The 18,553-nt window shown below is 41.1% G+C and overlaps 1 protein-coding gene across 4 annotated transcripts in view; it reads right to left on the reverse strand.

The window, feature by feature from the left end:
* The window catches only part of LOC108280688 (receptor-type tyrosine-protein phosphatase mu), a 253,376-nt gene that overhangs the window by 70,690 nt on the left and 164,133 nt on the right, over nt 1-18,553 (reverse strand). For all 4 annotated transcript variants that reach the window (XM_053673623.1, XM_053673622.1, XM_053673621.1 and 1 more), the window contains exons 12-13: nt 3,977-4,253; nt 886-922 (exon numbers count right to left, since the gene is read on the reverse strand). In XM_053673623.1, coding sequence (XP_053529598.1) covers nt 886-922; nt 3,977-4,253 — 314 coding nt within the window. The remainder of the gene's footprint in view (nt 1-885; nt 923-3,976; nt 4,254-18,553) is intronic.

Here is an 18,553-nt window from a genome sequence, read left to right on the forward strand (position 1 = left end):
GCATGCAGTGTGAGAGAGAGAGAGAGTAAAATATATTGTAAGTAAAGGCAAACAGAGAAAGAGAAAAACAAACAAACAAACGTGTAAGCAGTTAATTGTCAAGCTGAACAATTCCAAACCAGAAATATATATATTTTTAAAAAGCACATTACATTCTTATCAACAATACAAATTAGCCTAAATGTAATTCTAAACTGCCACTGCAGTGGGGTTTTTTTTTATTACTTGACCCAGGTTTTATTACATCACAAAATACATGAGCCAATCAGGGACAATATGCAAATACAGGCCTTGCAACTTGCATGAAAGTGGAAGAAACCTTTCCAAAATATTTAAGCAAGAAGCCAAGTTTACTCACAGATCCAGAGTCGCAAAAATCATATATAATGACTGAAAATGTGAAACAATTAACTTTACGTTATATGATTCTGGGTGAAGAGTCGTTTCAAGATTTGACAATCCAGGTAGTAAAATCCTAAAGTAGTGAAATTTACATTTACAGCTGCGACTTTAAGGAATTATCGAAATTCAGTTATAGACAATTACACAGTATATTTCTCATGCACCAAAATGTTTATACGTTGTAAAAGCAGCTAGTACAGTAGACAGGTCGGTCCATCTCAAGCGGTCTGAAAATTGTTGTTGCTCGACCTTTTTTTTTTTTCATTTTTCTAATTCTTTTGGATGATTAACTCATGTACGTACTGGCATTGCAAAACCACCAGTTTTTTTAAACCCTACGTCAAGCAGAAAAAATACGGTCTTTAAATCAAGTGCTTAGTGAAGTTAATCAACCGTTTAATATTAGTGCACACAGCAAAAGGCCATTATGCTAGTAAAACACATCAAACTATGTCAACATGCTAACTCAATACAGAGCCTTACCTTTGGTGGCAACTCGCACACAGTCTATTTTAGTCTCCTGCAGAGAAGAACACAAGTGTGTGATTGAAGGGAGTAATATAGCTTCAGTATAGAAAATAGCAATATGTATCCTGGGTATCATGCTAGCTGAGGGAAAACAGCTTGCCAGAAATACTAGCCTGAAAGCTCTTTACAACATAAATACATTTATTTAGTTATTTAATTTTTTTTTTTTTTAGATGTAGTTGTTAGAAAATAGTACGTTTCATTTCTTTTCCCCCCATCTCTAGCTAAAAGGAAGGGCATTAGGAGTGTGGGATTTGATTAATTATCAGACTTGAATAAACAGACGTGAGGCTGTCTGGCTAAGTGCCCATCAGCATTCATGAGTAGCACTAAAACACAGGTCTTCAGTCAATTAGGAAATGAGCTGCAGCTCTCCCTCTACACAAAGACATAGAGCAGCCTTTTAAAGAAAGAAAAGCAGTGTCACTACTGTCAATCCAAACAGCAGCTTACTTTAAGAGCATGGGTGGAGAGAAGGTGAGAGCGAGTGAAGGAGAGGCAGAGAGAAACAGAAAAGAGACAGGCGGAGATTGAGACATGGGGCTGGAGAGAAAAGAGAAGCTCAGAAATGCATTAAGCAGCACGGTGTTAATGTGTCCGATGGAAGTGGGTGCACTCTGCGCACTGTGGCCGTGTCACTCACACACTCTCCAGGAGAAACTTTAGCTGTCATGGCTGAAGTGCTTTTAACCTTCTTAGTTCTCCCTTCTTTTGCGAGAAGCCTCCTCTGATTGGGTGTGAGCCTTTCGAACCTTTCACCTGACAATGTATTTCTGAGGCGCTAAAATGGCCCGGTGTACAGTAATACTGTGGTCCAGGGGAAGAGCCTAAACTATACTTATTCATAATGTCACCGCATTCAGCTCTAACAGGGGGCGAAGTGGAGAGATGCTTTGTAAAGCATACAAAGGTCTTCCATCGATGTTTTTCTGTGTGTGTGTGTGTGTGTGCATGTGAATTCAGTTTCAAGTCAGGCCAATTTTGAAATCACGGCCTCAAATGGCATCCATTAGGAGTGAAAACATCTACTAGCACCAGAATACGCTGGCACTCACTCAGACAGAAGTAGTGAGTTGCACACTAACGCTGTACTCGCTTCTGGCTCCCTAGCACTAGTTCTAACCAGGAGGTCATTTGCCACAACTTGACTGCTGGATCGCGAAGAAATAATACATTATAAGGCTTCACATAATGCATTTACTGCTTTCATTCATCTCCAGTAAATCCTTCATTATGGTCAGTGTCAGAGTGGTTTATATAACTAGTTTGTCTATAATTTGAGAACCATAATTGTCAGAAAATATCATGAGCAGAGGAAGACAAAAATACAGATTGGAGGAATGGGTGGGATTGGTAAAACTTTCTAAGGGTGATAGAGGGCTTGCTAAAACTTTTTTTTTGGGAATGGGTGGGGTTGGTAAAATCTTACTTGTGTGTGGGTGGTATTGGTCAAACCTTCTGATTAATAAAACTTTCTACAAGAGTGTGTGTGTGTGTGTGGGGGGGGGGGGGGGGGGGGGTTGGTCGAACATTCTACAGGAGTGAGGGGATTGGTCACACTTTCTACAAGAGTGGGGGGATTGGTCAAACTTTCTACAAGAGTGGGGGGATTGGTCAAACTTTCTACAAGAGGGGGGGGGATTGGTCAAACTTTCTACAAGAGTGGGGGGATTGGTCAAACTTTCTACAAGGGGGGGGGATTGGTCAAACTTTCTACAAGAGTGAGGGGATTGGTCAAACTTTCTACAAGAGTGGGGGGATTGGTCAAACTTTCTACAAGAGTGGGGGGATTGGTCAAACTTTCTACAAGAGTGGGGGGATTGGTCAAACTTTCTACAAGAGGGGGGGGGATTGGTCAAACTTTCTACAAGAGTGGGGGGATTGGTCAAACTTTCTACAAGGGGGGGGGATTGGTCAAACTTTCTACAAGAGTGAGGGGATTGGTCAAACTTTCTACAAGAGTGGGGGGATTGGTCAAACTTTCTACAAGAGGGGGGGTTGGTCAAACATTCTACAGGAGTGTGGGGATTGGTCACACTTTCTACAAGAGTGTGGGGATTGGTAGAACTTTCTGCAAGAGTGGGGGGATTGGTCAAACTTTCTACAAGAGTGGGGGATTGGTCAAACTTTATACAAGAGTGGGTGATTGGTAGAACTTTCTGCAGGATTAGGAGGATTGGTCAAACTTTCTACTAGAGTAGTTGATTGGTCAAACTTTATACAAGAGTGGGGGGATTGGTCAAACTTTCTACAAGCGTGGCGGGATTGGTCAAACTTTCTACAAGAGTGGGGGGATTGGTCAAACTTTCTCCAAGAGTGGGGGACTGGTCAAACTTTCTGCAGGAGTGAGGGGATTGATCAAACTTTCTACAAGGGTGGGGGATTGGTCAAACTTTCTGCAGGAGTTAGGGGATTGATCAAACTTTCTACAAAGGTGGGGGATTGGTCAAACTTTCTGCAGGAGTGAGAGGATTGGTCAAACTTTCTGCAGGAGTGAGGGGATTGGTCAAACTTTCTGCAGGAGTAAGGGGATTGGTCAAACTTTCTGCAGGAGTAAGGGGATTAGTCAAACTTTCTACATTAGTGAGGGGATTGGCAATACTATCTGCTGGAGGTGGCAGTATTGGTACAACTTGCTTCAGGAGTGGAGAGATTTGTTCAGACTTTCTGCAGGAGCTAGTGGGATTTGTAAAACTTTCTGTCAGAGACAAATGTACTGCCAGAGAGACCGGTCACACTTTCAGTGGGAGAGGGTGGAACTGGTCAAACTTTCTGCAGGAATGGGCCGGATTGATCAAGAGTATCTGCAGGAGTGGGTGGGATTGATCAAAAGTGTATGCAGGATTGGACAAGCCCTCTATTGTCTCATGTTTCTTAACTGCTAGGGTTTCATCTTGTAACTAACAGGATGTAAGTCAAGGCTATTGGTACTGGTTTAGCTTAAATTTGGTTCTAGTTCTGTATGACCAGGTATAAAATATGGGGTAGTATTGTGTCAGGTGATGCCACACCTTGGGTTTTGTTAAGCCACACTATTAACACCCACCCCGTTAGCTGTGCTGACGGCCTGGAAGTAGACACTATAGCTCTTGTGGGGAAGCAGTGGTGCATTCCAGAAGCCGTTGTAGGTTCTGTTGTCCCCCACTGTGAAAGGCAGAGGGGACGGGATACCCCCAGAGGGGAATTCTGCTGTGAAGTAGTACTTAGAGTTGAGTGACGTTGCGTTCTGGTAGTGGACGGGGATGGGGTAACAGCGCAGGATCTCTGCCTCACCGCCACGTGCTCGTCTGGGCCTCTCTTCCTCCACCACCACCTGATATACACTGTGAAACAGACATTCAGACAAAGACAGAAGGAAAAAAAAATAACATTGACCCACCACAGCACTACAAAATGTTTCACAGGCAAACAAGAAAGGGTCTTGGGCTCACAATAAAAGCTAATAAATTAATATGCATACAACAAGGGAAGTTATTTTGAAATGCAGAGTCCTTCTTTGTAGGGATGAAACCAATTTCAATCTCAGGTTCCATTCTCCTTCAGGAGAACAAAGTCCTACATCATCTATAGACAGATCTACAATCAGGCACAGTGCCCTAGTCCAATCTCCAGCACAATCTCTCCATACTTTCCAGCTTGTCTTTCATCTTCTGCTCTGCCGACTCTAAGACACCACAAGTGTCTTCCATCATGTGTGCTTTCTTTAACATTGCGTACTGAATCATGTCCAATATTCTAAAGTACTGCAGCAACAGAGCAGCAGAATTTCTCTGCAGAAAAGAACAAAAAAATATCCCAAGGTGCTGCTTCACCTTTAAACATGTGAATAATTAAAGAGCAAACATAACTGCAGCACAGTGGTATAATTAGATATAAAACTGTACCGTATCTTTCTACCATGGTAGGCACTTTTACACTTTTATCATTTAGATTTATAATGGTGACACCGCCCCTCGCATTTATGTTCATAAATTCGGAGTAACTACTGAGCCTTATGACAACATCAATGGCCTTATGTCCCAATAGCATTGCATGCTGAACATTATGGCAGGATGGTATTAATATTTAATATTATTAATACTTAAAGTCATATTTAAACTCTGTTACTTTAGGGACAGTAAGCCCAATGAATAACTAAATAATATAAATAAATAATACACTAGATACACAAATGCACTTCCACAGTGGCTTAGTGATTAGCACGTTTGCCGCACACCTCCAGGGTTGGGGGTTCGAGTCCCACCGCCACCCTGTCTGTGTGTGTGGTGTGTGCATGTTCTCCCCGTGCTTCGGGGGTTTCCTCCAGGTACTCCGGTTTCCTCCCCCAGTCCTGCATTGTAGGCTGACTGGAATTTCCAAATTGTCCATAGTGTGTGAATGTGTGTGTGTGATTGTGCCCTGCGATGGGCTGGCACCCCGTCCAGGGTGTACCCTGCCTTGTGCCCCGAGTTCCCTGGGATAGTCTCCAGGCTCGACGCAACCCTGTGTCAGATAAGCAGTACAGAAACTGGATGGATGGATGGATGGATGTTCAGCATGTAATAATAATTTGTATTGTATGTCAATTCAATTTTTTTTTTTGCCAAGCCTTTACATAAAACTTACAGTATATTCCCCTAAATAACATTATTTTCTACATTAATTAATATTAAGAGACCATAAGTAATATTAGCAAAGTAATTAACACTTGTATTCATTGTTGTTTAAAAAAAAAAAAAAGCAGCCAAATCATAATAAATATTTATTTTATCTATAAATATTAATAAAGAAAAAGAATAAATAATAAGTCCACAAAGACAAATATGAATGCCTTAATTAATACATTTGCAATGATTAACTGAAAAAAAAAAGAAAAGAGGCTGAATATTTACACCCACGGATCTGAGTTCAGCTAATTATTAACATTTGGTAATTTAATTTAATGCTGTAATTTAATTTATGCTCAAGTTACACGCACTTATTTTTAGCAATGAAAATAATAAACTAACTAATACAAGCATATTCAGTTGACATGCCTTCCTAGTTTTTAAACTACATATTGTATTGTTTGCACTACCATCAAAACGTGTCAAAACTATAATAAATTACATGATCTTTAGTTAAAAATGGCTGCTGAGCAGCTTGTGTTTGTAACAAATGGCAAAATATAAGGAATGGCACATAACTTCTAAACGGAAAGCCGAACGGTGGGTAATTAAGAGTGTCACGACTATGGCTGTCGATATCTTACGTTAACTGATTGCCTGTGTTAGTTGCCAATGTTGCTAAATATTCTACAGCTCTAGCATATGGTCAAGTAGCATGCTAATTACAAGATTACAAGCTTTGAGTCTTCCATGCCTATAGGATTGCTATATTTGTATGATATGTGTGATGCTATTTTTGAATGCCTGTGGCATGCTACTTAAAAAAGGCTACAACATTTCCCCCCTCTTTAAGATCATATGTGATTTCTGTCATCTGATAAAATGAAAAAAATGAACATTTGGAGTTACTTGTTCTGAGAGTTTGGGCAAGCCAGCCATGCAATGGTTAGCAGCTAGCAGAATGAATGTTGACTGATGCTAATCTGACCTTTGGGCTGGCTAATCTGTAATAAGTCTGGGTTTGTTTGGGCTTGCTAGCGAAAGGTTATCTGTGACTATAAAGAGCAAGGTATATAAATATACTGTAGTTAATGAAATTACCAAATTCCACATTTATGTGTGGCTGAAGCCGACCGCTGCCCTTTTCCTCGGTTTTCTCATTAAATAAAAATCTGAAACAGCTGAAAAGCCTTTTTTTCCCCTTTTTTTTTTGTGCCTGAAGCATCTCTATATTACAGTATGGTCCGACCCTTACAGCTCCCCAAACAGCACTGTAGGGTGCCTCTAATAAATAACTGTGATACAACCAGCCTTTATGCATTCATGAAGATTGAAACTTCTGGCTAACTCTATCATTATGCATCCTGCAGCTTTGAATCTCTTTTATATGTTGGCATCAGTCACTGGGCCTCCTGTGGCTAAGTTCCGGGTCCTCCTGTTTAGAAAAGAAATATGATCTGCTGAAATATTTATTCCGGTGAGGGTCTGCGTCTGAGAAACTGAAGTTAATTAGCACCTGGCCTCATAGTGAGGTTAGAGGTAATGGGGGCAAAATATGACAGGCCTATTCTGATTACAAATAAACGAGAAAGTGAGAGGGACTGGGAGAGAGAGTGAGAGAGAGAGCGAGCGAGCCAAAGGAGCAACCATAATGAGATGATAGCGATCATTAGAAATCGTGTTACTGATCACCATCTCGGTGTTTTATCCGATATATTGATATTTCATGACCTGAACGGGGCCCGATTTCCACTGGCTTCTGCTCGCAGCTCATAAATCACAATTGAATAACTGACTGCAGGTCAATATCACCAAGTGCATTTGGAAAGATTGAATCCTTTTGTTTAATAAATTCCTTACTAAGTGATCCTACTCTGTCCGATTTGGGTTCGGGATTTGAGCGAAACGTCTCCGCAGGATCCTAAAGCAGAGACTGGAGATGCATCAATACTGAGACTGATACTCTGATACTGTACTCCGATACCATGTGAGAGTGTGTGACGTAAGCTTGGTGTATTTTCATTATTAAAAAAAAAAATGCCATCAACTGCGCACACACAAATGTATTCGCGAGCATCGAGCAGTAAAGAGGGCGTGCATCAAAAAAAACGGTTCCGCGAGCACTGAGCAATGAGACACACGGGTCTACACTTTGCTCACGAGTCCAGGTACAATTCATGGCACCTTGCGCTCACTTTTTATCACCACACTCACTGCTCCTGTCTCACTCTCTATTAAATAAAATGCTTAAACACCATACATTTTAAACATAAAACACCAAGCACAATGAGCTCACTGCTTGCAGCCCATGGCAGCAACCGACATAATTAGAGATAAACAAAATGCTCCACAATGATACTATAATACTTAATAATATACAGTAGGTTACTCAGTATCAAAATCCATATCGACTAATACTAAAAACCTACTCATACTCATATTCAGTCTGAAAAAGAAAAAAAAATGCATCCCTAGCTGTGTTTATATGAATCCTGTTCTCAGAGATCATGGGGTAGCAACACATCCAGATTAGATTCAAGCGAAGGTTTGCCTTTTCTTGCACTGATCTAACAGTAAATCAAATAATGACAGGACCTGTATGATAAGAGCTAGGAAATGATGTTCGTACAAAGAACTCGTAGCCGTTCCCAATTTATACCTGCGCACATTTCCAAATCAAATCATAATGTCGGCTGGTGTGAACAGTCTACTTGATGAATGCTGGACGTCTCCATAAAAGCTTGTGTGAGCAAGCTCACTTATCAATCAATTTGAACCCATTTCCACATCTCCAACGAGCAATGTTCCTCTTCCTTCTGTTACTGTGGAAACAGATCCCCAGTTTATCCAAGAGCACTTAATATTCTCCAAAAAATGCACAAAATAAAAGTGAAAGGTCTCATATGATGTAGTGGTAGGTGTGTGTATCTGTGTGTTGTCATGCATGATAGATGGGGGTATGAAAAGACCCCCCCCTCCCAAAGCCCTCAGGCAAAATGGAGCTTGCCAGCGGCTATGAAGATCCAAGGATGCAAGATGGACGCCACATGCTCTCCTTGCTCCTGCTGTCAACTTGTTCTTGTTTACGTTGAGGAAAACTGAATGCCGCTTTAACAACACCATCACACACACATGGTGATTAAAGTACATGAAAATGAGGAAAAAACTGATGAGCAAAAAAATATATGTATTCATTTCTTTTTTTTTAACTTTCAAATATCCAGGGTAAATATGAATAATCCATTGACATTTAAAGATTTCAGAGAAAGTGTCACTAAATTTCCAGTAAAGCCATTCTAGGCAGTAGACGTGCTGTATTTTATTTCCGTAATCTTTCATATAATTTATGACATTAATTATAGAGCGGAGCCAAAAATGAATTAAGGATTAAAACACAAAGGAGCATGCTGTTATAGGAAGATAATCAACGACACGGTGGTGTGACGTGTCCCGACCCGAAGCAGAGTTAAAGTCGCCACACTGAAGATGATTATTTTCCAGTAACAGCACATCCTGAAGTGTTTTAATCCTCTTACACCACAGCAATCTTACAACCCAATAATTACATTTAAAAAAATGTATTAAAGAAGAACACGATATTCTTTTCGCCTGTTTATAGTATAGTCATGTTGTGGAACAATTGTGGTACAAGTTAGTTCCTATTATCACTGACTATGTTTACATGGACAGCAGTAATCTAATTATTGACCTTACTCTGAGTAAGATAATATTGTGATTAAGGTGTTTACATGAGTCGCTTTTAGAATACTCCTGTCATGTTCCCGTTTTACATGTTATAGAACATAATTAGATTAACAGCCCGCGTCATTACGTCACCGCGCCACGCCGTCCGACATCCCTCCAGAATTTCACGTATTAACATACAGTTGGTCTTCGTTATGGTACCGTATACAGTTTTGGGTGTTTTTATTTTAAATTTTATGAACGCTTCCAGTGCGGTTAATTATTTGTCATGCTATACATGCTAATAGACGACTACTTGAAGCTGTGGGCTGCGTCCCAAACCGCGTACTTACCGTCTGTATAGTAGCCGAGATACATGTATTTCTCCTACTACAGGCCTATAGTAGGCAAGTACACGGTTTGGGACGCAGCCTTGCTGTCTTTTTTGCCGTAAAACGGTTGAGCACTGCCGTGTGTGTACGTGTCCTGTCGCAAAATGCGGTGAAAACTCCCACACGACGTTAATAATGTGATTAAGGTGTGTACTTGTCTGTAATACATGTCCATAATGCGACTAAAACAGGAATACTCCACATGTCTTAATACGATTTGTGTTTACTTCGAGTATGACCGTAATCGGATTAAGGAAATTAAAAATTGCTGTTTACATGGTAGTTTCTTAATCAGAGTATCGTCTTAATCGGGTTAATATCGGATTATTGTTGTCCATGTAAACGTACTGACTGCTATTCCCTGAGGTTTCAGAGGCCTGAGGTGCTGACTGGGTTCTGGGAGGCGGTGGTGGTGGTTGGAGGGTTTGAAATTATTCGAAGGAAATATTAAGTTATTTTAAGTTTTTCACGCTGTTTTCGACCATTATCTTTACCATATTTGTAAAAGAAAGCTGGCAACACTTTTTGTACTTACAGTCAAACGTCTATTCATTTCACCAAGTAGCATGCTTGAGATTTTATGAAAATAAACGCCTTTTTATGTATTCGGATTAAGGTGCTCCGCAAAAACACTTAGGTGCTGCGCCTAAGGCTTTCTGTAGCAAGGAAAACCCTTTCTACAAATAATAAATAGTCGTTCCTTCTTCAGCCCCAAATGTTTTTAATCTCTTGAAGTTAATATGACAAATAATACTAATAATAATACAGCTTGTCAGGCTACAGAGAAACCGTACCACTTTCCTGTGAAGGAAAAATGACAAGTTTACCTCTGACTGTTACAAAGCGCAGACAATTGAGACTCCATCCCAAAACACTAAATAAACATTCCCTCATCAACAATTACACATGTGAAAAGTCTGCCGTTTTAGCCCCTGTGAAAGCTACTACAGAAACAGTAATGTATCAGAACAAGTGCATTAATATAAAACTGATTTGTCCTGCAGCTAGACTGATCAACATCAAGATTTGAACAGCACAATTACCAAATAAACAACAAAAAACCCCCCCAAAAACAACCCCTAACTGTCTTGCATTACAAGAAAACAAACTTCCTAATGCCTAATGATTATGTGCTTGAGCAGCTATGACACGCACCTCAGACCCCTCACTGTAGACAGAGGGGCACCATCCAATCATTCAGTCATTTGCCTAATTCAGCATGACATGAACTCCCCCCAAAGAAGATAAAAATACAGAAATAAACAGTGACAAACGCAAAGGCCATGTGAGGAATGAGGTGTTCCAGAGCATTACATGTTAAACTGGCAGCAACACTGTTTGCCTAGTGCTATGACTATAAAATATGCCCTAAAATGATCGTTATTGCTAACATGCAGGCCTTTAGGCACTAAATACGATCATAAACATGCACCATATGCTCCAGTGCACTCATGTAGAATCTACATAGCTAGAAAAATATGTGCAGACGATTGGGTTTGACATGCCGTCTCGGTTGATGACATCAGCTAATCCTCGGAGGAAGTGAAGAACGCTTCTGTGGTTCTTCCTGTGGTGGCCGAGGGCCAAGCGGCACTGGGGAGGAAGAAATACGCTCTCACACTCTCTAACCTGTCGTTCCCTTGCTCGAGCTTGACATGATGCCTCCCTGCGGCCCCATGACTAATTGATTAAAACCTCTGACTGTGGAGAGAGCTGACACACCGCGCCTGCATCAGGGGAAAGAGCGAGAGAAAGGAGCGAGCCACAAACGCACCTGCTTATAACCCCTACCTTCTGGTGAGATCAAAATAACTCATTTGAATTAAAAAAAAAAAAAAAACCTTTTTTTTTTTTTTTTTTTACAAAAAGTGGAAAGATAAAATTACACTTAATATGGATGCAAAAAAACAAGGATCGATTCTTAAATACATTGCAATTCTCTGTTTAAAAAAAAAACTGCACTGATGTGCAAAATGTCATACTCTACTCTTATACAGACATCTCCATACAAGGTATTTTATTATAAGAAGTCAGTATTAAATATTTCAGATGATATATAATCATCTACAATTAGAAGGCAGCTACAGATTCCCATCCTCAGTTCCTCTAATGCAGGGGCTGTCAAACTTTTTATAAACCCCTTAGCTGTAAAATGAATTCTGCGCACTCCAGGCTCATTATTTAAATGTGAACGATATGCTTTTGCGCTATTTATTGAAGCCAGAGAGCTTTTTATTCCTGAACTTTCCACCGAATCTACACCAATCTGCCATGATTTGTGAGAGTGAGGTTCGGATTAAACCCATTCGATTTAAGAGACAAGTCAAACAGGCTAATAACTACAAGAACTCAATAATAAATGACTTTGATAAGGATGGCTTAGAGGTTAGCATGTTTGCGTCACACCTCTGGGGGTTCGAATCCTGCCTCCACCCTGTGTGCGCCACAGTCTGGGAACTCTGGTTTCCTTCCCCAGTCCAAACACATGTGTTGTAAGCTGATTGGCATCTCTAAAATCGTCTGTAGTGTGTAAATGTGTGTGCGATTGTGCCTTGCAACGGGTTGGCACCCTGCCCAGGTGTGTGCCCTGAGTTCCCTGGGATAGGCTCCAGGCTCCCCTGTGACCCTGTCTTAGAGAAGCGGTATGGAAGATTGATGGATGGATGTTACATTTCTGTTACTATATTCAGGTCATTTGGAGCTAAAAGCAAAAAAAGCTGACTGTGGGCTATTCCATTTTTCCATGAGGAGAATCTTCAAACATGGGACGGGCTTCTGTATCTATTTCCATAAATGTTGTTTAGATTGCTAATAAATGAGGTAAGGATATGACATATTGAGTTTAAGCACAATACAGCACTGGTAAAAGCACACAGTGCATTGCCATAGTTAGTGTCCAAATGATGTAATCCAAGGTATGCAGAGCACAATTAAGGTACTTTGCATTTTTGAACGGAACAGAGAGTAGACAACCCAAGGTGTGATCCTAACCTGAGCACTACAGTCTACCTCACTGAATCTATAGGCTGCTATAGGTGCTGGTTAGTACAACAACTTGTGATTTTGGGTTGTGTGCTATTTTTTCTTTGATCACCTGCCAGTTCCCATCCACCAGCCAGCTCTGCCCTATCACACGATAGCTATGAAGCGGAGAGGGCAAAGGCTAAAATGAGCTTCCCCTGATACATCTGAAGCCAGTCAATCACATCGTTTGAACCGCTGCTCATGCTGTATCACGGGACGCACTCGGAAGAAAGTGCTATCTACAGTTGGGGCCTTAAATAATGTGCATTTTGTCATGCAGGATCACGAAGCCTATCACGCAGAATTCCGCAGGGGTAGTCAGACCAGTTTCTTAGAATTAAATACATTTGTTACACTTCCCAGAATATCCCCCAGGTGGCGCATTGAGTCAATCGCTCCTGCCAGTGTCAAACTGAATCTCACGTAAGGAGTGCTTCCTCTCTTATGTGGCTGTAATTAATCATCATAAATATCATCATCTGTTTTTACTGGAAGCCTAAAATGTCATGGTTTATTTCTGCTCATTCCATGGTTTATTTTACAAACATTTTCTGCATTAGTCAAAAGAAAAAGTTTTAAAGTGAACTACCAGTCAGAAGTTTCTAAATATTTGTTCATTCTTTATCAATAAAATAATAGCTAAACAAAGCTATGAAATAACTTATTCAGAAAAGCCTGCACCCAAATGAAATTTTTTGCTCTCCATTACATGTAAACTGTCCCTCTACCTGATGAAAAATATGCGGTCTGATTACGCTAATTCAGCCAAAAAAAAAAAAAAAAGCCTATATAAAATTTCCCATTCTCACAAGATTCAAAGTGTTCCCTCAATAATTTTCCACGGTGATGATGAACCACATTATCAAATTCAGCTATGTGACAGTGACACAGATGGATCTTGATCTTGATCTTTTCTGTATACATGAACTCACAGATGCCGACAACTGACTGGTGTCACTGTGATTGACAGGTGAGAGAGAGAGAGTACGCCATCTCTCCCACTCGGAGTGCACGGGCAACTTTGCTCTCTTGGCTCCTTGGGGTGATTATTTAATATGTGAGTCAATTGGACAGCTAATGATAAGCAGTGGCAACAGGAAACAGGAAAACCGCCATGAGCAAAACAAGATGGTGTGGTTATGGGAGCAAGAACGGAAAAGAACGAATGGAAAGAAAGCAGGAAAGCAGGAGCTGTGAGGTAGGCACCATCTGCACTCTTGTACCTCCGTCACCAATTAGGCTCTTTCCATCTCGCCAGCGACCAAACACCACATTCGCCAATTATGCCGGATTGACTTGCCATTGACTGGAGAGTGACCGGAGAGCCTGATTTACTGCCTGCTGGTGTGAAAGCAGACAGACCGCGAGATAGAGTGTGCACCAGTATGGAGAGGAAGCATCTAAATCAGACCTCACCTCTGTCCTTGTTCCTCTCTCTCTCCTGCGTTAATGCTAATCGTCTCTCCTAGCGGCACGCCTAGGCGATCAAACAGGCAGCTTGTGTTGCTCTAGGCTCTATATCTGCCTGATTTAAGAGCCGTGCTGAGACACAGACCTGACACTGCCTCCTACCTTTACAGCCTCTCCACGCGCCCCATTCTCTATGCTTCCTTAGGGAGTTTTAAAAGTGCTACCACTTCGAGAGCTTTATCCCACTATACTATAAACCTCTCTCTGACACTCTCTCTCTCTTGCTCTGTGAGTCTCTCTAGTCATGTCGCTCTCTCCCAAGTGCAATTTAAAAGCAACAAGCAAAGGAAACTGCACAAGGAGAGATCATCTCGGTGCTTTCATCTGAAATCTCTCACTGGAACAACAGGAACCAAATGGTGTAAAGGCACACAAATTCACGCACTGCAAATTTAATATTCTCTTTCTCAGAATGAAATTAAAACACAAAGGCATGTCAATATAGAAAAAAACATTCCACTCTTAGTCGAGCTGAAATCTCATGTAGGGTCTAAAGAATAAAATTAATTACACTCTTTTGTGCTTCATGCCCAAGCAAGACTCAACACTGACACTTCCACTCTCCACCATGACTATAGTGTACATCTGGGTGTGACTTGCTCTCTGAACATGACAGAACTTTAAGACGGTTCGACTTGCATCCAAAATAACCAGAGCCATTGTTCTGACAGAAACAGACCTACAAACTCTAACTGAACCGCACACCCTGTCAGGAGAAGAGTGAGCTAATACTGACAGAAATCTCACGACAATGGTGCCATCCTTACCTGACAGGACTGTCAGTGTTATTAAGAAGAAAAGAGATGCAGAAAGAAATATTGAGAAAGAAATGACAAGTAGAAAGGGAAGAGAAGGGAAGGAAATGAGGAAACAATGGAAGGCAATAAGGCAAAGGCAACTAAACAAGGCAAGAGAAGAGAATGGAAGGGAAGGAAAGGAAGGGAAAGGAGGAAACAATAGAAGACAATAAAGAAAAGACAAAAAAGTGAAGAATGGAAGGCAGGAGAAGAGAACAGTAGAGATGAGAAGAGAAAAGTGGAGAAGAGTAAAAAAACAGTAGAGAAGGTACATGAAGAGAAGTAAAGAGAAAGTAAGAGAAGAGAAGGTAAGAGTAGAGGAGAGTAGAGAAGAGAAGGTAAGAGAAGGTAAGAGAAGAGAAGAGAAGAGAAGAGAAGAGAAGGTAAGAGAAGAGAAGGGAAGATTAGAGAAGGTAAGAGAAGAGAAGGTAAGAGAAGAGAAGAGAAGGGAAGAGAATATTAGAGAAGGTGAGAGAAGAGAAGGGAAGAGAAGAGAAGGGAAGGTAAGAGAAGAGAAGAGAAGAGAAGGGAAGAGAAGGTAAGAGAAGAGAAGGTAGGAGAAGAGAAGAGAAGATTAGAGAAGGTAAGAGAAGAGAAGGGAAGGTAAGAGAAGAGAAGAGAAGAGAAGAGAAGAGAAGGTAAGAGAAGAGAAGGGAAGATTAGAGAAGGTAAGAGAAGAGAAGGTAAGAGAAGAGAAGAGAAGGGAAGAGAATATTAGAGAAGGTGAGAGAAGAGAAGGGAAGAGAAGAGAAGGGAAGGTAAGAGAAGAGAAGAGAAGAGAAGGGAAGAGAAGGTAAGAGAAGAGAAGGTAGGAGAAGAGAAGAGAAGATTAGAGAAGGTAAGAGAAGAGAAGGGAAGGTAAGAGAAGAGAAGAGAAGAGAAGAGAAGAGAAGAGAAGGGAAGAGAAGGTAAGAGAAGAGAAGGTAGGAGAAGAGAAGAGAAGATTAGAGAAGGTAAGAGAAGAGAAGGGAAGGTAAGAGAAGAGAAGAGTAGAGAAGGTAAGAGAAGAGAAGGTAAGAGAAGGGAAGGTAAGAGAAGAGAAGGGAAGAGAAGAGAAGGGAAGAGAAGAGAAGGGAAGGTAAGAGAAGAGAAGAGAAGGGAAGAGAAGAGAAGATTAGAGAAGGTGAGAGAAGAGAAGAGAAGACAGGTTTACAGGATGATAAGCACTGACAAGTCTTAAGCTCTCAGCCCAATCAATTACATAAACAGATCCAGCATGAGAGCTGTGGCCTGCTGTTTCTCAGCTACAGACAATCAATTACACTTTCCATTTATCTGTGTGCATGTGAATGTGTGTGCATATGTGTGTGTGTGTGTGTGTGTGTGTGTGTGTGTGTGTGAGTTATCAGCACAGCTCGTCTTGCCTCTTTTGCCCTAGGCCGCCGCCAACTAATCAGCAAAGGTGGTGAAACGAGTAAAGCGTGAACGATAAGGCAAAGCGTCCCGAATCGTGCTTTGTGCGCTGCAGCATGACGGCGTGGTGGAGGCGTCTTCTGGTCCGTCGCCGAACCGTTCCGAACATTATTCTAACACCATACGACATGGCTAATCCTCTTAAACCACCATCACAGCAAACACACTCTCCTCCCTCTGGTCATGAGTGTTCCATCAGCTGTGTGTGTATGTGTGACAGAGACAGACAGAGAGTTCACGAGTTGCTGTGTATGTGTCAGCGCGCGCGCGCGTGTGTATGTGTGTGTGTGGTAATAGTGATTAGTTGTCACGGCCAACTAGAGCCGAGGGAAATTTATCGGCGTGTGCATGTGTTAATGTTTTCTGATTACTAATCGCATGAATATTAAAATGACTTGTGCGCTCTCGGATGAATCCTGGCGGAGCGCACTGAAAACGGAAACGCAGACGATTGACACGAGATTCCCGATTCCCTGCGTTCACCTGCTGTTTTTAATTGCGCTCGTTCTCCGTGTTATCGGCTCTTTGCTGCTCCTCTAACAGCAAGTTTCTCTTTGATTTAGTTTGCGTTTGCCCCGAATCGCTAGCAGACAGCTGCTTGTGAAACGCCGCGTATTCGGTGCGATGTTTCTCACAAATCCAATCAGCACCAGGATGATTGCTTTATCATCTTAAACTGCTTCGCTGCTGAGGGAAAAAAAAAAACACACACTGCGGTTATTCTCACAAAAAAACACAAAAGCACAGCTGGAAAAAGGGCTATAATGCCTCTTTAATTCCTGAACGTGTATTTAGACTCTTAATACGAATATTTTAGTTGCTTTAATCGTACAAATAGAGGTGGAAATTTTAAACCACAGACTACAGACGCATAGATTACACACAGATCTCTGTGCAAGTTGAGTTTCATGCTCTACCTTTCCGGCAGTATCTGTTTGTCTTGCAGAGCAGCACTGTGTCTGAATTTTTCAGTGCGGCCAAAATCTAAAGCTCGGTGAACCTGGGTGAAAGAGACTGAAAGGTGCCATCCAGAAACTTCTTCAAAAGGAAAGACACTGAGCCGTCTTCAAAGGCATGGAACTCATAGCCTTGTATCTTATTCCCTGTCTCTCTCTCTCACTCTTTTTCTCTTGCTGTGGCTGGAATGTAGTTGAACCGACACGGAAATACATACAGACACACACATTTGTACCGCAAATCAACATATGCACACATGCTTACAGATACCTTGCTACACACTTGTTCATCAGGTGATGAAGCACCTGAGCTCTTTCATACAGTAGTATCATAAGGACACTGTTAAAAAATATTTTATTAAATATATTAAATATATTAAAGACTTTAAAAGTTAAAAAGAGCATTCTGAAGATTCCAGCCAAGTTTTTTGTATTTTTCATAAATACTACTAAACAGTATTTATGAAAAAAAAAAAACCCAGCCCATTATTTTAAGACTACATTCATGTGAAAAATAAGTACACCCCATGGAATTTTTTTTTTTTTTTGGAAATATTTGGACAAGCAGACATTTGATCCTCTTTGAAACAATGCCTATGAATGAAGTTGATACACTAGGAAGTGACACATACAATTGATATTTTGTAGTAAATTTAAGTAGTAATTTAAAAAGATCTCCAAATTATTTGAAATAGATCATTCCACTGTAAGGAAAATCATCGACGAGTGGCGCAGATTTCAGACGACTGCCATTTATTCAGGACTGGCCGTCCCAGGAAATTCAGCCCGAGAGCAGACTGTCTGATGCAAAAAAAAAACAAACCCAATATTTCATCACAGGATCTGCTAGTAACTCTTGGTGTCAAAGCGCATGCGTCTACAATCAGAAAGAGATTGCACAAATTTGACCTGCATGGGAGGCGTGCCAGGAAAAAAAGCCTTCGCGAGAAAGACTACAGCTTGCCAATGAGCATAGAGGCAAAGACCAGGCCTTTTGGAATAATGTGCTCTGGACAGACGAATCAAAGATAGAGTTGTTTGGCCACAGTAACAGCAGACATGTGACCAACGGCAGCTTTTCAGGAGAAGCACCTCATACCAACTGTGCCGCACGGTGGTGGAAATGTTATGGTTTGGGGTTGCTTCGCTGCCTCAGGGACTGAACAGCTTACATTCATTGATTCAACTATGAATTCTGAATCATATCAAGGAGAGCTTGGAGATAATGAGGCTATATATCCGAAAGTTGAAGTTGAACTGAAAGTGGACCTTTCGACAGGATAATGATCTTAAGCACTCTT

Source organism: Ictalurus punctatus, chromosome 20 (genome assembly GCF_001660625.3).
Source record: "Ictalurus punctatus breed USDA103 chromosome 20, Coco_2.0, whole genome shotgun sequence".
NCBI lineage: Eukaryota > Metazoa > Chordata > Actinopteri > Siluriformes > Ictaluridae > Ictalurus > Ictalurus punctatus.